This window comes from Scyliorhinus torazame, chromosome 2 (genome assembly GCF_047496885.1).
Source record: "Scyliorhinus torazame isolate Kashiwa2021f chromosome 2, sScyTor2.1, whole genome shotgun sequence".
NCBI classification, from domain to species: domain Eukaryota; kingdom Metazoa; phylum Chordata; class Chondrichthyes; order Carcharhiniformes; family Scyliorhinidae; genus Scyliorhinus; species Scyliorhinus torazame.
Window position 1 is genome coordinate 209,687,399 of NC_092708.1, and position 27,800 is coordinate 209,715,198.

A 27,800-nucleotide genomic window follows, 5' to 3' on the forward strand; every position below is an offset into this window, starting at 1 on the left:
CTTCCACATAGCCCCCTAGTGTTTGACTTTCCCCACCCCACTCCTTGCACAGCCCTCCTTCCACTTTACCACCCTTGTCATTGTCTGCCCACCACCACCTTGTAACCCACCCCCACTCGAACTTTGGACCTTTGCTGAGATAGCTGCATAAGTCCCAAACCACAGTGCTGCCCAGATAAACACTGATGTGTGAAGCCAGGGGGAAGAGTACCTCTGTACCTGCCAAACCCAGGTGAAATACTGATCCAAGTTGGTGACACATGAGGGTCCATGGTTCCGATGGCCAGCTGTTTTAATGAGCATTCATGAGAAGCATTTATGCTACAGGACGAGCAACCTGCCATAAAGGAGAATTGCAACATGATTGTTTACCGTCACCAAACCTACCGAGGTTTGGGAGAATTCCATCCTATCTTTATGGCAACCTTTTTTTATTACAACGCTCGGATGTAGGCCATCCGGTCCAGGAAATTTGTTGGCTTTTAGATACACTGATTTCACCAGTACTTCCTTTTAACAAAGTAAATTTGGTTCAGTTCCTCACATGCATTAGACGATTGGTATCCACAATTTACGGCATGTTCTTTATATCTATGCGCTTTGAAACTGACACAAAATATTTGTTTAACATGTCTGGCATTTCCGTATTCCCCATTCTAAGGAGGTGGTGGTGTGGTGATATTGTCACTGGACTGGTAATCCATAGTCCTGCACACAGTTGATAGGGAGGAACTGTTCCCGCTCATAACAGAATCAAGAACAAGTGGGCACACATTTAAAGTGACCTGCAAAAGAAACAAATGTGATGAGAAAAATCTTTTTCACACGAGTGGTTCAGGTCTGGAATGCACTGCCTTGAAATATGGTGGGGGCAGGTTCAATCGAGACATTCAAGAGCATCAGATGATTACATGAATAGAAACAATATGCAAGCGTACGGGGAAAAGGCAGGGGAATGACATTAAGTCATAATACCCATTTGGAAAGCTGGTGTAGACGTGATGGGCCAAAGGGCTTCCTTTCGCACCACAAAAATTCTGTGATTCTATGAACAATCTTCAGCCAGAAGTGCAGCGTAGATTATCCATCTTGGCCTCCTCTGCAGGCCCCCAGCATCACAGATGCCAGTCTTTAGCCAATTTGATTCACTCCATGGGATATCAAGAAACATCTGAAAGCACTGGATACTGCATAGGCAATGGGCTTTGATAATATTCTGTCAATACTACTAAAGACTTGTGCTCCAGAACTTACTGTGCCCCTAACCAAGCTGTTCCAGTGCAGCTACAACGCTACCGAACAATGTGAAAAATTGTCCAGGTATGACCTGTACACAAAAGGCAGGACAAATACAACCCAGCAAATTACCACCCCGTCAGTCTACTCTCAATCATCAGTGAAGTGATGAAAGGGATCAACAATAGTGCTACTAAATTACACTTACTCAGCAATAACCTATTCACTGATGCTCAGTTTGGGTTCCATGAGAGCCATTCAGATCCTAGCCTCATTACAGCCCTGTTTCAAACATGAACTCCAGAGGTGAGGAGAGAGTGATTGCCCTTGACATCAGGGCAGAATTTGAACGGGTACGGTATCAAGAAGCCTAACAAAGCTGGAGTCAGTGGAGTCAACTGGTTGGATTCATACCTAGCACATACCTAGTCAATCAACTCAGTTCCAGGGTATCACTGCAGGAGTTCCTTCATTAATGGCTTCCCTTCCATCATAAGGTCAGAAGTGGGGATGTTCACTGATGATTGCACAATGTTCAGCACCATTTGCAACTCCTCAGGTACTGAAGCAGTCTTTGTCCAAGTTCAGCAAGACCTGGACAATACCCAGGCTGGGCTGACAAATGGCAAGTGACGTTTGAGCCACACAAGTGCCAGGTAATGACTATCTCCAACAAGAGATAATCTAACCATCGACCCTTGACATTCAATGGCATTATCATTGCTCAATCCTCCACCATCAACATCCTGGAGGTTAGCTTTGACCAGAAACTGAACTGGACCAGCCATATAAATACAGTGCTGACAAGAGCAAATCACAGGTTCGGAATCTTCTATGTATCTATATTAGGCTATTGAGTTGGATGATCAGCCATGATCGCGACGAATGGCGGAGCAGGCTCGAAGGGCCAAGAGGACTCCTGCTCCTATCTTCTATTTATCTATGAATCAGTGGCTTTGCTGGCAACTGTCTGGAAGGATTTTGTTCTTTGTTCAGTTAAGGCCAGCATTGAAAGCGATGGGGGATGGCGATTACTGTCTGCATGTGACCAGCAGCCATTATTTTAGACCAGCATATGTTCTCTTTAGAAGAACAGAATTTAGACTGTAGAACATGGTAGAGGGACAGATTTCTTTTAGATTTTCTTGTTTCATCAGATTTTTGCAATCCATGGCAATCTCGATAGCTTTGCTTCTGCACTTTTTCTTCACAAAATCATCAATAACATCATTGTATGTAAAATCCAATTTCAATCGCCAGGATTGCTGAAGTGAGGTCGGCATGTGGCACAGTGGTTAGCACTGGGACTGTGGCGCTGAGGACCCGAGTTTGAATCCTGGCCCCGGGTCACTGTCCTTGTGGAGTTTGCACATTCTCCCCATGTCTGCGTGGGTTTCACCCCCGCAACCCAAAGATGTACTGGTTAGGTGGATTGGCCATGCTAAATTGTCCCTTAATTAGAAAAAGAAAAAATAATTGGCTACTCTAAAAAAAATTTTTAAAGGATTGCTGAAGTTGTCAAATGTTCCTGATTCATTGTACTTCACAGATAATTTTTCACTCTTTTCAATGCTCACCAGAAGTATTTTTGACAGGTATTGTTAAAGATATTTTCAGAATGGTTTCCACATTAGAAAAGCATCACATACAGGTGTGTACAAATCAGCTGGTGATCTCAAAGGACAGAAGAAATAAATGAATTGTTTCACTTTATCTTCAAAAAGATTTGTGTCTCTGCCCTCTCAGTAGAAATCAATGATTCTCTTACAGCTCTTAGCATTCTCATCCAACCTTTTGTCAAAAAGCACGCAAAATTATTCAAGAGTTTTCTTCAGAGATTCACTTCTACTCTGCAATTGAACCATTATTGTGTCATGAATAACATTGACAGTCTTAACAATAATTTTCTATTTCCCTTTTATTTTCTCTAATTTCCCCTAATTTAAAAATAACCTCTGGTGCTTATCATCAGAGGGACCTGTACTCTTTGTTAATGTTAGTGCCTCTGTTCCATTGAGGTATAGTCATTTCAAACTTTTATGACAAAACTTCTGACTCAGGTTAACAATTGTGATGCATTCAATAAAGTTGTTTCAACATTTTGCAATCATTTGCTGACAGACTTCATTGAAGTAAGCGGTTCCACAAAACAGTAAAAACAGCAATATTGTACTTTTCAAACTTCTCTGCTAAGGAGTTTGCTTCAGCTTTCACACGTGGTTTCTTGGAATTTGATGTGGCTATGTCTGATAAGCATTCCTTTATATTGGCAAAGTTCAGCCTCAAAGCCAAAACAGCATCTGCACGGGTGGACCACCTGGTGCCACAAATTCCTTTTACCATCAAATGTCTTCCATGTGCCTGGTCCAAGCATGGTTGCAGCACATTCCACCAATGTTGGAAATCCAGAAAAAATGCATACAATTTTTGAACAAAGTCAAAAAAGGTATGCTACCTCACACGATTCAGCTGCTGCACTGCAGATTAAATTCAAGGAATGACTGGAACATGGGATGAATACTGCACAGGGGCTTGCATTGTTCAATCTTGCCTTTAGACCTGAATATTTTGCTGCCATATCTGCAGCATTATCGAAGCTTTGCCCACGACAATTTTTGATGTTCGAACCTAAATTTAAAGTAATTTACAGAACAGTTGTTTCCAGGCAGAAGTGTGGGTTGTAACTGGACAAAACAGAGAAATTGCTCTACAACTTCATCGTTGCAGGTAACATCTTAAAATTAATGTGAATTGGTCCAGATGACTTTCATCTGGTGTTGAATCAATTATTATGGAACAACATTTGGCATCTTTTACTTCATTAGTGAATTGGTTTCTGAGCCGTTCTGCCATTATGGTGATGAAGTCATCTTAGTTCTGTGCATTAAAAAGTTGGTCTTCCTGAGCCACAATATTGATAACTTTTCAAATTCTCTTTGAGAAGCTCAGCAAATTCAGTGAGATATTCAAGGCAGGCTAAAATATTACCTCTTTGACTTGACACTGATGACACATCATCATCGTCCCAAAGAAGACAGCTGCTTGACTACGGCAACAACATGTCTCAGCACTTTCCTCCAAGAAGAACACTCCTTCTCAAACTTGGCCGATATCACAGAATTCTTCCAGATAACTTACATCTTTGAACAAATGTACACATAGCCTTAATATGACTTTTGGAAGTTTCATGATCAGCGACACCTCTTCCAACATTTCTCGAGTTTGTGTACCCATTGACAAATTACTGTTTCCCTTTACTAGGGTCAAGGAATAATTTGAAAACTTAACAGGAGACTACCTTAGAGGTTTCCAGAAAATCAAATCAACCAATTTCTCCTTTCCGTCATGACATTCCTCTTCACTCTCAGAAAATGGGACTCATAAAGATTTCAAAACTACTTCTGACCTCGAATCGCAAACTTCATATTACCTATGTTCTCTGGTCTGTTTATTGTGAAATAGTCAATCGTACCCAGGGGAACAGATTTTGGCCATAAGGCAATGTCTTCAGAGTAGGTTTCTTCCCTCATTTCAGCTGCAGAACAATGAGCTTGAGCATTATCTTGTCGTTCCATACCCATTTCAAAGTCCACTTCTTCTTGTTCAAGTCTTTCAGGTGATGTGTTGTCGATGGAAATCGGCACGTCAAAGTCATCAGACAAGTCATCAAAATCTTTGGTGGATATTGTTGAGAATGAATGTGCAATTTGGGCACTGCTCAGTCCTTCAAACCTTTTAAAATGTCTCTTTGCCTAGCTTCTCCTCTTGCCTTGCCTTCAACTTTCTGCGTTTTTAATTGCCAGATTCATAGTGTCTCTTCATATTGACTGATCTGCCTTGATTTCAACTTATATTAATTTTCAGAAAGAGCAGGCCTCTTTGCCCTCCTCAGCCCTGGCCTGGGGGTTGGGTCACGCCTGCAACTGCTCCCCTTGATGACCCAAGCTTGCACGTCCACAAGTGGTGGCTCAGTGGCTGCTGGCTATCTGGCCTGGCCTCTGCCCTCGCCCTCATCAGTCCAGTTGCCGCCCAGCCCTCTCACGCTCAGACTTGACCTCTGGCTCTGGTCAAGTCGCTCCGCTAATTCCTGAAAATCATGCCGCTGGTATCTGCCTGGCCCTGCAACTCCCAACTGCTCATACCTCGCACTCAGGTGGCCAGGCCTTAACGGTCACGTGTGCTCCTAGCTGTCTTCCTGGCTGCTGCTTGCTCTCAGGCCTGGCCTCTGCTCTCACCCTCGCTGGTCCGCTTGCCGCCCAGCCCTTTCACTTTCAGCCCTGGCCTCTGGCTCTGATTGAGGAGCCCCACTGGCCGCTACTCCCAGAAAATCATAACGCCGGTGCTTGCCTGGCCCTTGCACCTCCCAACTGCTCATCTCTCGCTCAGCCAGTCGAGCCTCAAGCCTCAATGACCACGTGCCTTGGCTGGTTGCCTGGTTGCTGCTGGGTGCTGGCTTTATGTGGCCTGCCCTGGCCCCCTGTTCTTTCTTTGGTTGGTTGGTTGGTTTTTAAAATAATATGACAGGAGCAAAGCAAACTGATCAGCAATGGGGTCAAATGTTAATATTGTTTTGCTGTCATTCAAAATAAGTTCTGGTGATTGGAAATGTAGCTGAGGAGATAATCTGTGAAATACTGACCTTTTGTTATTCCGAGAAAATCTTATTCATTGTTCTGTCCTTCAACAGATCAGTGTCCAAATGTAGGGCACCAAAGAGGCTGGATGTTAAGACTCATGACAGCAGCCTGTCCCTAATGTCACAACACAGCCCTCAACACTGGAATACAGGGATCGCTATCCAATGATAGGTTGAATTCCTCAACCTGATAATCCATCACCAGGGGCTGCCAAAATAACAGCATTCTATGCATAATCTGAAACTCTGTTAAAGCTATATGTATCGGAATTCACCATCTATGCTTATCTCCGTTTCCATATTCTTCTGACTAATCACTGTGGGCAACAGAAAATGTAATTATTCAGAACCGTTGAGAAAGCAACATGAAATAAGATGATCAGCATTTTGGCAGATTATATATTTCCTGCAAGTGCCAAATTGATAAGATTATTCCAATTATGTGCTCTTGTCAGCATGTGAGATCCACTTAAGTGAAATTAAATTGACTTCCATCTCCAATGCAGATAGTTGAAAACCCTGTTAACTCACAGCTGCATCACAAGTACATCTCGGGAAGATATCATAGCAAGGTTGTGCAGGCTATGTTCATGCTGTGCTTTATGGGCGACTTATATTCTAAAGTCCTCTCCAGTCGGCTTTTCACAGTAACTTCATTGCAGTGTTAATGTAAGCCTACTTGTGACAATAAAGATTATTATTATCCTACACCCAGCAATAATGACACCAAAATTACCTAATCAATATCTCCACTGTTTGATCTACAATAGCATGCACCACATTGTTCTTAGTAGTACTAATGTTCTGCTAATGCCTATCGGTTGGACAATAAAGCCACTTGCTTTGAACAACCAGCTTTTCTATTTGGCATCCTAGTGAACAGCTGCTTTTGGATACGACTAATGTATTAATATGTTGGATATTTGTGTGGATTTCACTCTGGACAACCATAAATTCCACTTCTCTACAACATCCAGCAGAGGTAGAAATTCAGTCTTTTTATTTCTGTCCTTGAATTACTGCACTATCTCCATGCAGCTATCGACTCCAAATGATGCAGTTTTCTAAGTAATGGCTGAGCTATCCTTTACAGGTCTTCCAGAGGTTTAAAAAGAGTGGTTTCAGGTCTGGTGAGCCACTCACAGTCACAAACAGCTCAGTTCTAATGACAGAATGTCTCAGAAAGTCGACAGGCAGGGCACAATAACAGTTTGTTTGCTGCAGCCATCAATTTCCTTGGGTACTCAGCATCCATCTTTCTCTGGTCGGACATTCAGGTCCTACAACACTCTCTCTCCACCCTCACCCCATCATTACTATCGATCCAGAACATGCCATTCTCCAAGTCTCCAATGTGTGCCCTCAAATGTCATTCATCCCATTTCTCAACAGAGGAATAACAGCCGCTACAATAAAAGGAAATAAACATTATTGTGCATTTATTTGAATTGGTAGATTTTGGCCCCCTGCAATATCAACAGCTCTGAGCTGGCCTTAAAAGCCACAGACTGGTCCCAGAAAATTGTAACATGGCCTCCTATAAGTGGAAGAACCCATTCACCCCCTTGCCTACTCCCCCCAATTAATAAACATCCACATTGGCAACTGGGCTCAACATCGTTCAGGAGCACTGACTTCAAGAATTATATATTTGCTATGATGGAATACAGAAAACACACCAGAATGTTAAAGGTTAAATTCAGATAAAATATGTGGAGACTAAATTTATATTACCTCAATTGAACAAGATTATGGGTGATCTAATTGAAGCATTTACGATAATTAAAAGAATTGATTTGATTTATTTATTGTCACATGTACCAAGGTACAGTGAAAATTATTGTTCTGTTTACAGTCCTGGCGGATCACTCCATACATGAATAGATGGAACATACAACATAGTACAGCACAATGCAGGCCCTTCGGCCCACAATGTTGTGCCGACCATTTATCCTAATCTAAGATCAACCTAACCTACACCCCTTCAATTTACTGCTGTCCATGTGCCTGTCCAAGAGTCGCTTAAATGTCCCTAATGCCACTGGCAGTCCATTCCACACACCCACCACCTCTAACACCTCCCCTATACCTTCCTCCAATCACCTTAAAATTATGTCCCCTCGTGACAGCTATTTCTGCCCTGGGGAAAAGTCTCTGGCTATCCACTCTATCCATGCCTCTCATCACCTTGTACACCTCTATCAAATCACCTCTCTTCCTTCTTCGCTCCAGTGAGAAAAGCCCTAGTTCCCTCAACCTTTCTTTATAAGACATGCCCTCCAGTCCAGTCAGCATCCTGGTAAATCTCCTCTGCACCCTCTCCAAAGCATCCACATCCTTCATATGAGGTGACCAGAACTGGACACAATATCCCAAGTGTGGTCTAACCAGGGTTTTAGAAAGCTGCAGCAAAATCTCACGGTTCTTAAACTCAATCCCCCTGTTAATGAAAGCGATCACACCATACTCCTTCTTAACAATCCTATCAACCTGGGTGGCAACTTTGAGGGATCTATGTATGTGGACCCCAAGTTCCCTCTGTTCCTCCACACTTCCAAGAATCCTGCCTTTAACCCCGTAATCAGCATTCAAATTCGACCTTCCAAAATTATGCATTTCACATTTATCTACGTTGAACATACCATAACAATTAAAGAACATACTATAATAACGGTTATAGAAGATGTAGGAAGAGGATCTACAGGGGAGAGTTCACAGAGAGTCGGAGAAAGATAGATGGAGAGGGAGGGAGAGGAGAGAGTGCGAGAGAGAGAAGAATCTGAAGTAATCGCTAACCTTAACCGATGAGCATGTTGACCAATGCAGCACCAATATTTTCACTTTGAAAAAAATTCTAGCCCTTAAAAATCTGTAGCCTAAAACTGTCACAAAGTGCAAAACATTGACCATGCTAAATTGCTCTATGTCCAAAGGTGTGCAGGTTAGGTGGATTGGGGGCAGCACGATGGTGCAGTGGTTATCACTGCTGCATCACGGCACCGAGGACCCGGGTTCGATCCCGTCCCCAGGTCACTGTCCATGTGGAGTTTGGACATTCTCCCTGCATCTACGTGGGTCTCACCCCCACAACCCAAAAAGATGTGCAGGGCAGGTGTGTTCATGTATGGAGTGATCTGCCACACTAAATTGCGCCTTAATTGGGAAAAAAAGAATTTTTTACTCTAAATTTATTTTTTAAAAAGGTTAGGTGGATTGACCATCATGTGCAGGATACGGGGATAGGGTGGAGGAGTGGGCCTGGATAGGGTGGAGGAGTGCGCCTGGGTAGGGTGCTCTTTCAGTGGGTCAGTGCAGACTCGATGGGCTGAATGGCCTTCCTCAGCACTATAGGGGTTATTTGGATTCTAAAATCTTGTAGCATTTTAAAATATAAGTTAATTACCAATCTACCTTATTAATGCAGAATTCAAACTGGCTTTCCATAACCCTGATTATTTGAAAAAAAGCTTCTCAACTAAGAAATATAATTAGGTATCTTAAAAATTAAAGTAAATTTTCAGGTAATTTATCTCACAGGCCCATCAAACAATACGTTCTAATCTACTATCATTGTGATCACTGTGCAGGAGTCTGTGAAGCAATTTAAATATTACCTTTCATGAAAATAGTGCTAGGTGGATAAAGACATACCCTGAATCAAGAGATCACACAAAAAAAATATGAGAGGTAAATCATAATAATGAAAACAGAAGGAATGAGCAATAATATCTGTAAGTGAAATAGAAACAGGAAAAGTTGATCAAATTAAGGGAGAAAAACACAGAATATATATAAATGTCAGAGACATAATTAAGTAAAAAAGCTGGAGGAGGTGCATTCAATCAAAGGACAGGTCTTCCGACCCATCGAGTCTGCACTAGCTCTTTTGAAAATCAATCTAGTTAGTTCCATTTTTCAGCTCTTTCCTTACATCCCTGTATGTTCTCCCCCTTCAAGTACTTATCCTTTCAAAATATACAACTCAATCTGCTTACATCTTATCTCAGGCTGCATTCAAAATTCAAACAATTCATTGCATAAAAACAGTTTTCTCATACCATTTCTTGTTCCAACCCTCCAATCCTATGGCACCATCCCTGTATTTAAGAAGGATTGGAAGATTGTGGCCAGCACCTCCACAATTTCTACCCTCACTTCCCTCAGCATTCTACCCTGCATCCAATTGGGACATGGTGACTTATCCACTTTAAATCATAGAATTCCTACAGTGCAGAACGAGGCCATTCAGCCCATTGAGTCTGCACCGACCCTCTGAAAGGGCATGCAACCCAGGTTCAATTCCCCATCCTATCCCCGTAACCTATCATCCCTGGACACTAAGGGGCAGTTTTAGCATGGCCAATCCACCTAACCTGTACATCTTTGGACAATGGGAGGAAACGGGAGCACCAAAGGAAACGCACGCAGATAAAGGGAGAAAGTGCAATCTCCACACAGACACCCAAGGCTGGAATTGAATCCAGGTCCCTAGGCTGTGAGGCAGCAATGCTAACCGTGCCACCAAATCCTTCAGTACCACGTTTATTTTTACTTCATCCAGAATCGGAACAACCTCCTCGATTTCCAGAGCTTGGCAAAGTCCCCTTCCTTGATTAACACTAATTAATCTTACTCTATACCTTTTCTGTCATCTAACAAACTGGAGCTTTAGTTGCGCTTCCTGTTGATGCTGTGGGAATGTACTGGAAACATCCGCTCTTTATAGACGGTCCGTTACTCAATGTCATTGTTGCCTTCAGTCTTTAACTCCAATTTACACAGGCCAGATTCCTCCTCAGTTTTCTGAAATTACCCCTCCTAGAGTCAAGTATTTTAATGCTATATTGCTCCTTGCCCTTCTCCATAACTAACCTCAACCTTATGATACAACCATCACTATTCCGGAGATGCGACCCATTTCAGATCCACTTTGTTTCCCAGGACTAGATCCATCAATGCCTCCTTCCACAGTGGCAGGATGCATACTGATCTATAAATTTGCTTATCAAGCTTCATAAATTCTACCCCTCTCTGCCCTTAACACAATCGCTGCTATATTTAATATTGGGCTGGTTCATCTCCCAGTCTCACCATAACTTATCGGCCTCAGTGTCAAACTATTACATTAAATTATTTTGCTTTAGCAGATTTTCAGCTATCATAAATCATAATTTGCAGGTCATCATAAAAACTGAATGCATAAAATAAATTTGTTTTCTCCCCATTGTGGAAAATACCATGAATAAGGATGCCTTGCAAGTATGCCATTTAGTAGGGAAGGTCTTTCACATGGCTTCTTCTGTATTGAAATCTGGAAAAGCTATGTGGTGGGCAAAGTTTGTACAATGCTACCCTGGTACAATGCAACCAACAATACCAATTTCCAATTAAGAACATAAGCACTAGGAACAGGAGTAGGCCATCTGGTCCCTCGAGCCTGCTCCGCCATTCAATGAGATCATGGCTGATCTTTGTGGACTCAGCTCCACTCTCCGGCCCGTACACCACATCCCCGAATCCCTTTATTTTTTAGAAAGGTATCTATCTTTTTCTTAAAAACGTTTAAAGAAGGAGCCTCAACTGCTTCACTGGGCAAGGAATTCCAGAGATTCATAACCCTTTGGGTGAAGAAGTTTCTCCTAAACTCGGTCCTAAATCTACTTCCCCTTATTTTGAGGCTATGCCCCCTAGTTCTGCTTTCCCCGACCAGTGGAAACAACCTGCCCGCATCTATCCTATTTATTCCCTTCATAATTTTATATGTTTCAATAAGATCCCCCCGCATCCTTCTAAGCTCCAATGAGTACAGTCCCAGTCTACTCAACCTCTCGTCATAATCTAATCCCCTCAACTCTGGGATCAACCTAGTGAATCTCCTCTGCACTCCCTCCAGTGCCAATATGTCCTTTCTCAGGTAAGGAGACCAAAACTGAACACAATACTCCAGATGTGGCCTCACCATCACCTTATACAATTGCAGCATAACCTCCCTAGTCTTGAACTCCATCCCTCTAGCAATGAAAGACTAAACTCGATTAGCCTTCTTAATCACCTGTTCCACCTACACACCAACTTTTTTCGACTCGTGCACCAGCACACACAGGTCCCTCTGCACAGCAGCATGTTTTAACACCTTACCGTTTAAATAATAATCCATTCTGCTGTTATTCCTCCCAAAATGGATAGCCTCACACTTGGCAACATTGAATTCCATCTGCCAGACCCTAGCCCATTCACCTAACCTATCCAAATCCTTCTGCAGACTTCCGGTATCCTCTTCACTTTTTGCTTTACCACTCATCTTAGTGTCGTCTGCAAACTTTGCCACATTGCACTTGGTCCCCAACTCCAAATCATCTATGTAAATTGTGAACAACTGCGGGCCCAACACTGATCCTTGAGGGACCCCACTAGTTACAGGTTGCCAACCAGAGAAGACCATAAGACATAGGAGTGGAAATAAGGCCATTCGGCCCATCGAGTCCACTCCACTATTCAATCATGGCTGATTTCAACTCCATTTACCCGCTCTCTCTCCCTAGCCCTTAATTCCTCGAGAAATCAAGAATTTATCAACTTCTGTCTTAAAGACAGTCAACGTCCCGGCCTCCACCGCCCTCTGTGGCAATGAATTCCACAGACCCACCACTCTCTGGCTGAAGAGATTTCTCCTCATCTCTGTTCTAAAGTGACTCCCTTTTATTCTAAGGCTGTGCCCCCGGGTCCTAGTCTCCCCTGCTAATGGAAACAACTTCCCTACGTCCACCCTATCTAAGCCATTCATTATCTTGTAAGTTTCTATTAGATCTCCCCTCAACCTCCTAAACTCCAATGAATATAATCCCAGGATCCTCAGACGTTCATCGTATGTTAGGCCTACCATTCCTGGGATCATCCGTGGAAATCTCCGCTGGACCCGCTCCGTGCCAGTATGTCCTTCCTGAGGTGTGGGGCCCAAAATTGCTCACAGTATTCTAAATGGGGCCTAACTAATGCTTTATAAAGCTTCAGAAGTACATCCCTGCTTTTATATTCCAAGCCTCTTGAGATAAATGACAACATTGCATTTGCTTTCTTAATTACGGACTCAACCTGCAAGTTTACCTTTAGAGAATCCTGGACTAGGACTCCCAAGTCCCTTTGCACTTCAGCATTATGAATTTTGTCACCGTTTAGAAAATAGTCCATGCCTCTATTCTTTTTTCCAAAGTGCAAGACCTCGCACTTGCCCACGTTGAATTTCATCAGCCATTTCTTGGACCACTCTCCTAAACTGTCTAAATCTTTCTGCAGCCTCCCCACCTCCTCCATACTACCTGCCCCTCCACCTATCTTTGTATCATCAGCAAACTTAGCCAGAATGCCCCCAGTCCCATCATCTAGATCGTTAATATATAAAGAAAACAGCTGTGGCCCCAACACTGAACCCTGCGGGACACCACTCGTCACCGGTTGCCATTCCGAAAAAGAACCTTTTATCCCAACTCTCTGCTTTCTGCCTGACAGCCAATCGTCAATCCATGTTAGTACCTTGCCTCGAATACCATGAGGTGTGGTGGTTATGTTACTCAGCAGTCTCCCGTGAGGCACCTTATCAAAGGCCTTTTGGAAGTCAAGATAGATAACATCCATTGGCTCTCCTTGGTCTAACCTATTTGTTATCTCTTCAAAGAACTCTAACAGGTTTGTCAGGCACAACCTCCCCTTACTAAATCCATGCTGACTTGTCCTAATCCGACCCTGCACTTCCAAGAATTTAGAAATCTCATCCTTAACAATGGATTCTAGAATCTTGCCAACAACCGAGGTTAGGCTAATTGGCCTATAATTTTCCATCTTTTTCCTTGTTCCCTTCTTGAACAGGGGGGTTACAACAGCGATTTTCCAATCCTCTGGGACTTTCCCTGACTCCAGTGACTTTTGAAAGATCATAACTGACGCCTCCACTATTTCTTCAGCTATCTCCTTTAGAACTCTAGGATGTAGCCCATCTGGGCCTGGAGATTTATCAATTTTTAGACCTCTTAGTTTCTCTAGCACTTTCTCCTTTGTGATGGCTACCATATTCAACTCTGCCCCCTGACTCTCCTGAATTGTTGGGATATTACTCATGTCTTCTACTGTGAAGACTGACGCAAAGTACTTATTTAGTTCCTCAGCTATTTCCTTGTCTCCCATCACCAGATTACCAGTGTCATTTTGGAGCGGCCCAATGTCTACTTTTGCCTCCCGTTTGTTTTTAATGTATTTAAAGAAACTTTTACTATCATTCCTAATGTTACTGGCTAGCCTACCTTCATATTTGATCCTCTCTTTCCTATCCTCTGTTTGTTTTTGTAGACTTCCCAATCTTCTGACTTCCCACTACTCTTTGCCACATTATAGGCTTTCTCTTTTGCTTTGATGCATTCCCTAACTTCCTTTGTCAGCCATGGCTGCCTAATCCCCCCTCTGATAACCTTTCTTTTCTTTGGGATGAACCTCTGTACTGTGTCCTCAATCACTCCCAGAAACTCCTGCCATTGCTGTTCTACTGTCTTTCCCACTAGGCTCTGCTCCCAGTCGATTTTCATCAGCTCCTCCCTCATGCCCCTGTAGTTACCTTTCTTTAACTGTAATACCTTTACATCTGATTCTACCTTCTTTCTTTCAAATTGGAGATTGAATTCTACCATATTATGATCACTGCCTCCTAAGTGTTCACTTACTTTAAGATCTTTAATGAAGTCTGGCTCATTACATAACACTAAGTCCAGAATGGCCTGTTCCCTCGTGGGCTCCATCACAAGCTGTTCCAAAAAGCCCTCCTGTAAACAGTCAATGAATTCCCTTTCCTTGGGTCCACTGGCAGCATTATTTACCCAGTCCACCTGCATATTGAAGTCCCCCATGATCACTGTGATCTTGCCTTTCTGACATGCACTTTCTATTTTGTGGTGCATTTTGTGCCCCCGGTCCTAACCACTGTTAGGAGGCCGGTACATAACTCCCATTATGTTTTTTTTGCCTTTGTGGTGCCTCAACTCTACCCACACAGACTCCACATCATCTGACCCTATGTCATTTAGTGCTATTGATTTAATTTCATTCCTAATTAACAAGGCAACCCCGCCCCCTCTGCCCACCTCTTTGTCTTTTCGATAGGTTGTGAATCCCTCGATGTTTAAATGCCAGTCCTGAACCCCCTGCAACCACGTCTCTGTGATGCCTACCACATCATACCTGCCAGTCACAATCTGGGCCAAAAGCTCATCTACCTTGTTCCGTACACTGCGCGCATTTAAATGTAGCACCTTTAATTCTCTATTGACCGTCCCTTTTTCTTTTCTTAGTGTGGTGGACCTTGGTTTACTGAGCCTTTCCATACACTGTGTCATATTTTGTGGGATTGGGACTATCGTAACCTCTCCTGAGTTTTGTCTTTTCGTGCTTTTTTGTATTCCTAAGCAGCTACGCTTCCCACTGATTACTTCACCTCTTGGTTCCCTGACTTTCCCTTCCCCCCCCAATCTCTAGTTTAAAGTCCTATTGACCACCCTATTTACTCTTTTCGCCAGAACACTGGTCCCAGCTCGGTTCAGGTGGAGACCATCCCATTTATTCCCACTCTCTGCTTTCTGTTAGTTAACCAATCCTCTACCCATACTACCACTTTAACCTCAATGCCATGCATCTTTAGTTTATGCAGCAATATTTTGTGTGGCACCTTGTCAAAAGCTTTCTGGAAATCCAGATATACCACATCCATTGGCTCCCCGTTATCTACTGCACTGGTAACGTCGTCAAAAAATTCTACCAAATTAGTCAGACACGACCTACCCTTTATGAACCCATGCTGCGTCTGCCCAATGGGACAATTTCCCTCCAGGTGCCCCGCTATTTCCTCCTTAAAGATAGATTCCAGCATTTTCCCTACAACCGAAGTTAAGCTTACCGGCCTATAATTACCCGCTTTCTGCCGACCTCCTTTTTTAAACAGTGGTGTCACGTTTGCTACTTTCCAATCCTCTGGGACCACCCCAGAGTCTAGTGAATTTTGATAAATTATCACTAGTGCGTTTACAATTTCCCTCGCCATCTCTTTTAACACTCTGGGATGCATCCCATCAGGGCCAGGAGACTTGTCTACCTTTAGCCCCATTAGCTTGCCCAATACCGCCTCCAATCATCTCAAGGTCCTCACCTATCATATCCTTATTTCCATCAGTCACTGGCATGTTATTTGTGTCTTCCACTGTGAAGACTGACCCAAAAAACCTGTTGTTCAGCTCCTCAGCCATTTCCCCGTCTCCTATTATTAAATCTCCCTTCTCATCTTCCAAAGGACCAATATTTACCTTAGCCACTCTTTTTTGTCTCATATATTTGTAGAAGCTTTTACTATTTGCTTTTATGTTCTGAGCCAGTTTACTTTCATAGTCTACCTTACTCTTATTTATAGCTTTTTTAGTAGCTTTCTGTTGTCCCCTAAAGACATCCCAGTCCTCTAGTCTCCCACTAATGTTTGCCGCTTTGTATGTTTTTTCCTTCAATTTGATACTCTCCCTCACCTCCTTAGATATCCACGGTCGATTTTTCCCCTTTCTACCGTCTTTCTTTTTTGTCAGTATGAACCTTTCCTGAACACTGTGAAAGATCGCTCGGAAGGTTCTCCACTGTTCCTCAACTGCTTCACCATGAAGCCTTTGCTCCCAGTCTACCTTAGCTAGTTCTTCTCTCATCCCATTGCAATCGCCTTTGTTTAAGCACAAAACATTAGTGTTTGATTTTACCTTGTCATCCTCCAACTGTATTTTAAATTCCACCATATTGTGGTCGCTCCTTCCAAGAGGATCACGAACTATGAGGTCATTAATCAATCCTGCTTCATTACACAGGACCAGATCCAGGACCGCTTGTTCCCTTGTAGGTTCCATTACATAACGTTCCAGGAAATTATCCCGGACACATTCTATAAACTCCTCCGCAAAGCTGCCTTTACCAACCTGGTTAAACCAATCGACATGCAGATTAAAATCTCCCATGATAACCGCTGTACCATTTCTACATGCATCCGTTATTTCTTTGCTTATTGCCTGCCCTACCATCCTGTTACTATTTGGTGGCCTATAGACTACTCCTATCAGTGACCTTTTTGCCTTACTATTCCTGATTTCCACCCAAATTGATTCAAACTTGTCCTCCATAGCACCAATATCATCCCTTACTATTGCCCGGATGCCATCCTTAAACAACAAAGCTACACCACCGCCCTTACCGTCCATTCTATCCTTTTGTATAGTCTGATACCCTTGGATATTTAACTCCCAGTCGTGACCATCTTTCAACCATGTTTCAGTAATGGCCACTAAATCATAGTCATTCACGATGATTTGCGCCATCAACTCATTCACCTTATTCCGTATACTGTGAGCATTCAGGTAAAGTACACTTATGCTGTTTTTTATGTCTTTGTTATGAATCCTAACACCTTGATCAGTAACTTTTCGCAAATTATTTTTCCTCTTACCCTTTCTCCTAATTTTCGTTGTCTTTGAACCCATATCTCTACATAATAACCTGTCACGTAACCTGCTGCCTTGCTCTCCATTAACCATTATACTGTCCATAGCTTTACCCTTCCCTTCCCCCCAACTTGCTAGTTTAAAGTCCTTGTGACCAACCTATTTATCCTATTCGCTAGAACACTGGTCCCAGAATGGTTCAGGTGAAGACTGTCCCAACGGTACAGGTCCCTCCTGCCTCAGTACTGTTGCCAATGCCCCATGAAATGGAATCCCTCTTTCCCGCACCACTCCTTTAGCCACGTGTTAACTTCCCTAATTTTCTCAACCCTATGCCAATTGGCACGTGGCTCGGGTAGTAATCCAGAGATTATAACCCTGGAGGACCTGTTCTTTAATTTAGTCCCTAGTGTTTGATAATCCCCAAACAGGTCCTCTTTCCTAGTCTTACCTATGTTGTTAGTCCCAACGTGGACCACAACAACTGGATCCTCCCCCTCCCTCTCCAAAATTCTTTCAAGCCAATCAGAGATGTCCCTCACCCTGGCACCGGGCAGGCAACATACCATGTGGGACTCACGATCTGGCTTACAAAGGATGCCATCAATCCCCCTAATTATAGAATCCCCTACAACTACCACTTGTCTTTTTGCTCCCCCCTCTTGAATGGCTTCCTGTACCACGGTGCAGTGGTCAGTCAACGCATCCTCCCTACAGCCCTCTTCCTCATCCACACAGGGAGCAAGTACCTCATACCTGTTGGACAAAGTCAAGGGCTGATGCTCCTCAACTCCTAAACTCAGGATCCCCCTACCTGCCTCCCTTGCAGTCACACCACTCTGTCCCTGACCACTGACCGAATTAACAGTACTTATTCTACAGGGTGTGACTGCCTCCTGAAACAAAGCATCCAGGTAATTTTCCCCCTCCCTGATGTGCCGCAGTGTGTGCAGCTCAGTCTCCAGCTCATCAATTCTGAGCCGAAGTTCCTCGAGCAGCCAACACTTGCTGCAAATGTGGTCACTGACGGTCTCAATGGGATCCACCAGTTCCATCATCATACAGCAACAGCACATCACCTGTCCAGCCATATTCAACCAGTTAATTAATTTAAATAATTTAAAAAAAAATTTTTTTTTTTTTTATAGAACCTCAAGGATAAACCCGAACACCAACAAAAATACAGCCCTCTCTCGCCACTCACCCGAACTCAGTCACTCACCTAAACTCAGATGCACTCTGTTCCAATCAGCACTCCGTGTTTGCCAATTGCCAAGCATGCAGAGAAATATTGATATAGAAAGTCACTAACTGTAGGCAACTTAAGTGGAGTTGCATCTATGACTTATATTGTTGCAGTGCCAAACTCTACCCAGCTGCTTGATAATTGCATTGTTAATTTTATAAGAAGTAATTTTTAATGAAATACTATTTTGACAATCGAGCTTCAACTGCACTGCCTTGGAGAGGCTCAAGAGCTCAATGATGACACTAAAGAGAAACTTATAGGGCTAAGCTATATTTAATTCACTATGAAATAGAAGTGAACTGCATTTCATTGGCTATTAGGATTTGAGAGTGAACATGAGATCTTTTGTAATCATTCAATTTTATAATTAAACTTTCTCAGTTTGCTAAATGACTAACGTGTGGTTCAGAATGGTGCCAACATTGTAGATTTAGAATCATAGAATAGAATCATTACAATGCAGGAGGCCATTCGGCGCATCGATTCTGCACCAGCCCTCTAAAAGAACACTCTACCTAGGCCCATGAGCCCTCCCTATCTCCGTAACCCCACCTAACACTAAGGGACAATTTAGCATGGCCAATCCACCTAACTTGCACATCTTTGGACCGTGGGAGGTAACCAGAGCTCCCAGAGGAAACCCATGCAGTCACAGGGAGAATGTGCAAACTCCACACAGACAGTGGCCCAAGGCCCAATGGAATTGATTCTGGGTTGATTTTCAACCATTCGGCTGAGGTAGACTTGGGACCTGACTCCTTGCCCCATCTCTGAGTGGAAGGTAATGGCAAACCTGCACTGACAAAAACTGCCAAGAAATTGGCTTAGGATTAAGCATCAGCAGAAATTATCAAAGGATTTTCTTTCAGGCAAAGCACACATGGCATGACAGGAAAGGTTTGTTGCATGGGTGACAGAGTGGCATCGTGAACTTGAAAATGAACTCCATAGCAGAAATGTAATATGCATGCATGTAGCTGCAGTTACATAGTGAGTTCATAATAACAACTGTGCTATCATGGTGAAAAAATGTAATTCTCCACAAGGAGGAAAAATAATAAGAGTATCAATTGCCCCACATCTCCAAGCAGCCACTCGAGTGATACTGTGCTAATGGCAGCCTTGAAGAAAGTCTCCAGCTTTGACCAAATTCATACCCACCCCTTGGGGTATAGATACTGGTACCAAGTTCCCCCATCACAGTTATGATTTTATTCAAAATGTGGCATAAATTGTCCTCATATTGTCCATTTTTTTCATTATCATTCTTTTATCATGTCACAATACAGCAAACTGCACAGAATCACAGAATTGTTATGGTACAGGAGGCTATTTGGCCCATCGTGTCTGCACCAGCTCCCCAAACGGGCATTAAAACCTAGTGCCATTCCCCTGCCTTTTGCCCATACCCCTGCATATTGCTTCTATTCAAGTAATCATCTAATGCCCTCTTGAATGCCTTAACTCAACACCATCGTTGTTAAGTGTACTATTTGTGGCCATTTATTTTCCTACTTGCCAACATATACGCAGCAACATATGAAATTGAAGGGACAATCGCCCCCATCTTTCCAATTTTCTAGAAGTTACAGCACAGAAGGCTATTTAACCTATGCCAGCTTTCAGCAAGGGCAATTTAACAAGTCCCAATCCCCTGTCCTCGCCCTCTAGTCCAGCAAATGATTTCCCTTGAAGTGCTGATCCAATCTCTTTTGAAAACCATAACCAAATCTGCCACCACCATCCTTGCAATCAGTGTATTGGAGATAATAACTGCTCACTGGATAAAGAGTTTTTTTCTAATTTTGCCTTTGGTACTTTTGCCAATCACTTTAAAACTGTTAGGGCAGCACAGTGGCATAGTGGTTGGCACTTCTGCATCACAGCGCCAGGGACCCCGGGTTCCATTCTGGCCTTGGGTGACTGTCTATGTGGAGTTTGCACGTTCTCCCAGTGTCTGCGTGAGCTTCCTCCAGGTGCTCCGGTTTCCTCCCAAAGTCCAAAGATGTGCAGGTTAGGTAGATTGGCTATGCTAAAATGGCCTCTAAGTGTCCAAGAATGTGCAGATTAGGTTGTGGGGTAATGGGGCTAGGGCAGGATGGAGGGAGGAGTGCACCTAGGTAGGGTGCTCTTTTGGTGCAGACTCGTATACTTGGGTGCAGGCTCGATGGGCCGAATAACCTCCTTCTACACTACAGGGATACTCCAATATATGCTTTCTGGTTCTTAACCCTTCTACTCCAATGATAACACTTTCTGTCTGCTCTCAAGAATGGGACCTCAATCAAATCTCCAATTTAACCTGGTATTGTAAGACTTCTTATTGTGCCCGCCCCAGTCCAACACCGGCATCTCCACATCAAACCACCACTCCACTCAACCTCTTAACCCAAGGAGCTTGACCCCTGCAACTCCAGTTCCTCTACCGAAGTTGCTGACTGCTGCTGGGGACCATGGGCTCAGCTCCAGCTTACATCACCCAGCACAGCCAAGACGCAGTAACTCAACCTTGCACGATAATGGCCCAATGGGTTAATCATGATGTGGATATGCTGGCGTTGGACTGGGGGGAGCACTGTAATAAGTCTTACAACACCAGATTAAAGTCCAACACGTTTGTTTCGAATCACTAGCTTTCAGAGCACTGCTCCTTCCCCAGGTCAATCCTGAGGAAGGCACTGCAACTCTGAAAGCTAGTGATTCGAAACAAACTTGTTGGACTTTAACCTGGTGTTGTAAGACTTCTTACAATGGGTTAATGATAGAGTTAATGAAAGTGTGACATTCTGGTTACTGGCCCCGGATTATGAACCGCGTTTGTGGGTGTGTGGCGGTGTTGATGGTGAAAGAATGGGGGTTAATGACAGAAATGCATGGTGGAGGAGGAAGGGTAACAGGCCAGTCACTGGAATGCAGATCTGCAATCAGCACCACCCCAATTCGGGTCACGCGCACAATCCTTAACGGATTTGCGTTCCAACGGCGACAAACCGTTTGAACACGCGGGGCTCGTCAGCTGACTGTCGCGCGAGCCCCCCCCCCCCCCCCCCCTCTACCTAAACACACATTCACTCACTCGAGTACATTTCACAGCTAGGGGTTGAAAGATTTGAGGTAAAAGAGCATCATGTTGACTGTTGACGCTTCATAAAGAAGGGGGGGGGGGGGAAGAAATACGCGCGTAAATTTATTTTATACGTTAAAAAGCTCCCCTTTCTCCTCCCACACCGTCAGAAGTCCTCTGTTCAAAGGATACGCTGCAGGTAGAAAGTGCCGTCCTCCTGCTGCTCCTCCGACATGGCTGGTGGTTGTTGTTGGTCGCCGCCGGTTGCTCGCGTGCCCGTTGCCATTGACGCCACCGGCCGCTCTCGCGCGAGTTCGCTGGCGGTGGGCGTCCGGTTGCTATGGAAACCGCGCTTTGACTGCTGAAAGAAGAGACCTTTCCCCCTCCCGGTGGGGATCCAGTTCTTACATCTTTTTAAAAAAACAGTCTTTGGCAAACTGAAGTTTTCGGGGAAAGAAAACAAATACAAATTCTCGTCCTAGGTATAAAATGGCCAATTTCTGCTGAACGCGTTTATTTATTTATTTTGATATGTCCAGTTACAACCCGTCTCTTTTAAGGGCTGAAAGAGCGAGAGAGAGAAGAAAATCACTTTAATAAAGGATTAAGGTGTTATTTTTTTCAAAAGAAAACACAAATTAAAGACAACGGTGAGGTTTGTGGTGCATTCAGGGGCGCGGGTTGATGATGTTCGCCGCTCCAGCCGAGGCAATGCAACTTTAAGATTCAGGAAGGTAAGAGATGCTGAAACTGCTTCATTCGTTTCGTGGTGGTTGTTTTTTTTTGTTTAAACCATTTTCTGTTTATTGTCTCGGCCTGGAGAGGCTGTGTGTGTTGGGGGAGGTCTCGTCAGCGGCGTCCGTCCACGTTCAGCCCCGTCCCGCCAAGCAGGAGTTTGAAGGAAAGACGCGAGATTCACCTCGATTTGTTCGCCCACACAACGATCAGGTGGACGACGGCTTTGTTTACATTCAAATGAAAGACATCCAACCAGACAAACGTGCCGTTCAGTCACTCCCACCCCCACCCCACCTGCAGGCTGTCGTTGTTGACAAAAGTTGACAAAAGGTAAAAGTTACGGGAAGCATTTTAAAGTCGGCATCCAAAACACGCGTTATTGTGTTAAAAAAGCAACAAAATATGAGCACGAAAAACAGAAAATGCTGGACAATCTCAGCAGGTCTGATTGCATCTGTAACGAGAGAACGGAGCTAACGTTTCGAGTCCGGCTGATTCTTGATCAAAGCTTAAAATATCAGCACAGCCAGTGCTGCCATTGATTACTATGAGTTTCCAGTTTTCCCGTGAACTTTGGACACCTGGCCCATTCTGTAAAACGTGTGTAGGAAACGACCATCCGAAGAAGGAGAAGGATGTGTTCCGACCCTCTTCCTCTATTTACTTTCTGGACCTTGGACCCTTGAAAGCAGGGGTCATAAGGTGGTCTCTACAACACAGAAAGAGAGGCTGTTGTTCGCCCCATCATGTCCATACTGGCCATCAAGCAACTATATTGTATCCATTTTCCAGCACTTGGTCCCTAGTTTTTTTTGATATGGAGTTTCAACTGCTTATTAAATGTTGTATGGGTTCCCGTCTCCACCGACCTTTCAGACAGTGAGTTCTAGATTCTCACCACCCTCTGGGTGAAACAGCTTTTGTTCAAATCCACCCTAAACCTTCTGCCCCTTACCTTAAATCTATGCTATCTGGTAATTGATCCCTCTGCTGAGGGAAAAAGTTCCTTCCTACCCACCCTATCTATGCTCCTCATAGTTTTATATACCTCAATCAGGTCCTCCTTCTGGCCTTCTGTGCTCCAAGGAAAACAGCCCAGCCTATCCAGTCTCTCTTGATGGCTGAAATGCTCAAGCCTAGGCAACATGTCATCGGCACCCTCTCTAGAGCAATCACTGTCTTCCTATAGTGTGGTGATTAGCACACAGTACACCAGCTGTGGCCTAACCAGCGTTTTATACAGCTCCATCATAATCTGCTCTTATATTCTATGCCTCGATTAATAAAGATGTGGAGATGCCGGCGTTGGACTGGGGTGAGCACAGTACGAAGTCTTACAACACCAGGTTAAAGTCCAACAGGTTTGTTTAGATTTCACTAGCTTTCGGAGCGCTGCTCCTTCCTCAGGTGAATGAAGAGGTATGTTCCAGAAACACATATATAGACAAATTCAAAGATGCCAAACAATGCTTTGAATGCGACCATTAGCAGCTGATTAAATCTTTACAGATCCAGAGATGGGGTAACCCCAGGTTAAAGAGGTGTGAATTGTATCAAGCCAGGACAGTTGGTAGGATTTCGCAGGCCAGATGGTGGGGGGTGAATGTAATGCGACATGAATCCCAGGTCCCAGTTGAGGCCGCACTCATGTGTGCGGAACTTGGCTGTACGTTTCTGCTCGACGATTCTGCGTTGTCACGCGTCCTGAAGGCCGCCTTGGAGAATGCTTACCCGGAGATCAGAGGCTGAATGCCCTTGACTGCTGAAGTGTTCCCCGACTGGAAGGGAACATTCCTGCCTGGTGAGTGTTGCGCGATGTCCGTTCATTCGTTGTCGCAGCATCTGCATGGTCTCGCCAATGTACCACACTTCGGGACATCCTTTCCTGCAGCGTATGAGGTAGACAATGTTGGCCGAGTCACATGAGTATGTACCGCGTACCTGGTGGGTGGTGTTCTCACGTGTAATAGTGATATCCATGTCGATGATCTGGCACGTCTTGCAGAGATTGCCATGGCAGGGTTGTGTGGTGTCGTGGTCACTGTTCTGAAGACTGGGTAGTTTGCTGCAAACCACCAGTCCAGTCCAACGCCGGCATCTCCACATCTTTATTAATCGAGGCATAGAATATAAGAGCAGGTTTTAATGGAGCTGTATAAAATGCTGGTTAGGCCACAGCTGGTGTACTGTGTGCTAATCACCACACTGTAGGAAGACAGTGATTGCACTAGAGAGGGTGCCGATGAAATGTTGCCTAGGCTTGAGCATTTCAGCCATCAAGAGAGACTGGTTTGTTTGAGGTTGCGCGGTTGTTTGAAGGCAAGTAGTGGGGGTGTGGGGATGACCTTGGCAAGATGTTCATCGCCATCAATGACGTGTTGAAGGCTGTGAAGAAGATGACGTAGTTTCTCCGCTCCGGGGAAGTACTGGACGACGAAGGGTATTCTGTCGGTTGTGTCCCATGTTTGTCTTCTGAGGAGGTCGGTGTGGTTTTTCGCTGTGGTGCGTTGGAACTGTCAATCCAACAGTCGATCGACAGTTCCAACGCGCCACAGCGAAAAACCGCACCGACCTCCTCAGAAGACAAACATGGGACACAACCGACAGAATACCCTTCGTCGTCCAGTACTTCCCCGGAGCGGAGAAACTACGTCATCTTCTTCACAGCCTTCAACACGTCATTGATGGCGATGAACATCTTGCCAAGGTCATCCCCACACCCCCACTACTTGCCTTCAAACAACCGCGCAACCTCAAACAAACCATTGTTTGCAGCAAACTACCCAGTCTTCAGAACAGTGACCACAACACCACACAACCCTGCCATGGCAATCTCTGCAAGACGTGCCAGATCATCGACATGGATACCGCTATTACACGTGAGAACACCACCCACCAGGTACGCGGTACATGCTCGTGCGACTCGGCCAACGTTGTCTACCTCATACGCTGCAGGAAAGGATGTCCCGAAGCGTGGTACATTGGCGAGACCATGCAGATGCTGCAACAACGAATGAACGGACATCGCGCAACAATCACCAGGCAGGAATGTTCCCTTCCAGTCGGGGAACACTTCAGCAGTCAAGGGCATTCAACCTCTGATCTCCGGGTAAGCGTTCTCCAAGGCGGCCTTCAGGACGCGCGACAACGCAGAATCGCCGAGCAGAAACTTATAGCCAAGTTCCGCACACATGAATGCGGCCTCAACCGGGACCTGGGATTCATGTTGCATTACATTCATCCCCCACCATCTGACCTGCGAAATCCTACCAACTGTCCTGGCTTGATACAGTTCACACCTCTTTAACCTGGGGTTACCCCATCTCTGGATCTGTAAAGATTTAATCACCTGCTAACAGTCGCATTCCAAGCATTGTTTGGCATCTTTGAATCTGTCTATATATGTGTTTCTGGAACATACCTCTTCATTCACCTGAGGAAGGAGCAGCGCTCCGAAAGCTAGTGACATCGAAACAAACCTGTTGGACTTTAACCTGGTGTTGTAAGACTTCGATTAATAAAGGCAAGTGTCCCATATACCCTCTTAACAACCTTATCTACCTGTCTCGCTGTCTTCGGGGATCTATGGACGTGCACACCAAGATCCCTCTTCTTCCCAGAGTCCTATCATTTATTGTATATTCCCTTACATTTTGGGAGGATTATCGCGCACTTTTCAGGATTTATAGTCTATTTGTCAATGTTCTGCCAAGCTAACCAGTCCATTTATACCGTCCTATAATCTGAGACTTTACTCCCCACTATTTGCCACACCACCAGTTTTTGTGTGGTCATACCCCAACCCTCACGTACGAAACGTGCAGCCGTTCAAAACTGGATATTAATCCATTGCAAATGTTCAAATAAAATTCGTTATCAATTATCAATTTTAGTCAGCGGGAATTAAAACTAAATATATGCCGTAGTTTCAAACCCCAGTTTGTAATAAGATAACAAAAATAACACTCTCAATCCACAATGGGGCAGTGTTCTCTATTGACTTTGCACATCCTAACGTTTTTCCGCTAAATCAAATCCCACTGCAATTTTATTTGGTTCATCGTTTACTTTCATTTTAAAAAAAAGTTGTTTTCGATAAAATCTAAAATGTTGCAGTCTGAAGTTCGAATTACTGATGTATATTGTTTTCTTAAAATGCAATCATATGTATTTAAGTTCAAATACAAAGCTGGTTGATATTTCAGATAGATATATCTCAAAATAGATGCAGAGATTTTCTCTAAAGGTTAAGCGGACTCCGTTTAGACTGCATCGCTGATTCCAGCAAGCACGTTTGACCGCTTTTAATTTTATCTGAATCCCGGATCAAAGAATGAGTCACAGTCAGTCGCAAGCCGCCTGACAGACATTTGTCAATACGAAATGATAGCCAGAAAATGTTTTTTGGGTGCAGGATTTGCTATCTGGTAGTTTTCAATGGCGAATATTGAATTACTTTATGTGCGTAAAATAGTAAATAAAATCCAACAACTGTGACCATCTAAGTTCATCACACAATAATGGTATGAAGCTTTGACCAATACGAACCTTACTTCTCCTCATGAAGTTTGAAGGGTTTTTTCCACCTACAAGTTTCCTGTCTTTCAATGTGTAGATTAGTTAACTGATAACGATAATGTTCAACGTTTACTGTGAACTCGATGCTGTACTTTATTTCTCTCACGGTATTGTAACACTGAGCTTTCCCCATTCTTCGATGCACCCCATTGATTAATTGCGTGGGCGCCTGAAGCGGAGTGGTTAAAACTTTTCATGTATCCAGTTAATGATCGCAATTAGTTTTCTGCTACTGTATGTTTTTAAATGTCAAACCTCCGTCTCTGTAATGGACTATCGAGGTGGAAGTGGTTTTTTGAAACCTTTTTTAACCAAATAGCAAATTATACATTCAGAAAAATAAAGGAACTTGCTCCTGTTTCAAAATTTGACTACATAGCTTGCAATTACAATTAATAGTAACAACGAAAGAATAATAAGCCAATGAAAACGATGACAGGACATGTTTAATTTCTAGCCTGATGCGAACTTTAAAATTTATCTTTATGATAATACTGGTGGAAGTATTATCAAGGATAGGGTGGATCGATTTAAATGTGGGTAATTTGTAAGATAATATATATTGTAAAAGGAAACAAAGTTTATTGGGGCAGATTCAGATCCAGCATTAGAAAGTAGTGCTAAATGCTTTTCCAACTTTTCATTCAGTGACAAGCTTGATTTAATGGCATTATAATGATTTCCCTCCATTTTACAAACTCCACTCGTCTACCCCTACTCATATTGTAATGCAAGGCTCATCTCACCATACCTGTTTTCTCACTGAAGCTCCTTCATCATTAGTTATGTCCAAGT

General features: G+C 43.8%; 2 protein-coding genes across 3 annotated transcripts in view; one reads left to right on the forward strand and one right to left on the reverse strand.

Annotated features, from left to right (window-relative positions):
* Positions 1-22,009, reverse strand: part of spag16 (sperm associated antigen 16) — a 1,374,442-nt gene extending 1,352,433 nt beyond the window's left edge. Inside the window, exon 1 of one of the 2 annotated variants that reach the window (XM_072483243.1) lies at positions 21,882-22,009. In XM_072483243.1, the coding sequence (XP_072339344.1) occupies positions 21,882-21,975 (94 nt within the window). In that variant the 5' untranslated portion in view covers positions 21,976-22,009. The remainder of the gene's footprint in view (positions 1-21,881) is intronic. The other variant, XM_072483236.1, reaches the window with a different exon arrangement.
* Positions 22,010-22,100: 91 nt separating this feature from the next.
* LOC140395470 (zinc finger protein Helios-like) overlaps positions 22,101-27,800 on the forward strand; it is a 419,920-nt gene continuing 414,220 nt past the window's right edge. The window contains exon 1 of the mRNA XM_072483282.1: positions 22,101-22,423. The gene's annotated coding sequence lies outside the window, so the exon portion shown is untranslated. The remainder of the gene's footprint in view (positions 22,424-27,800) is intronic.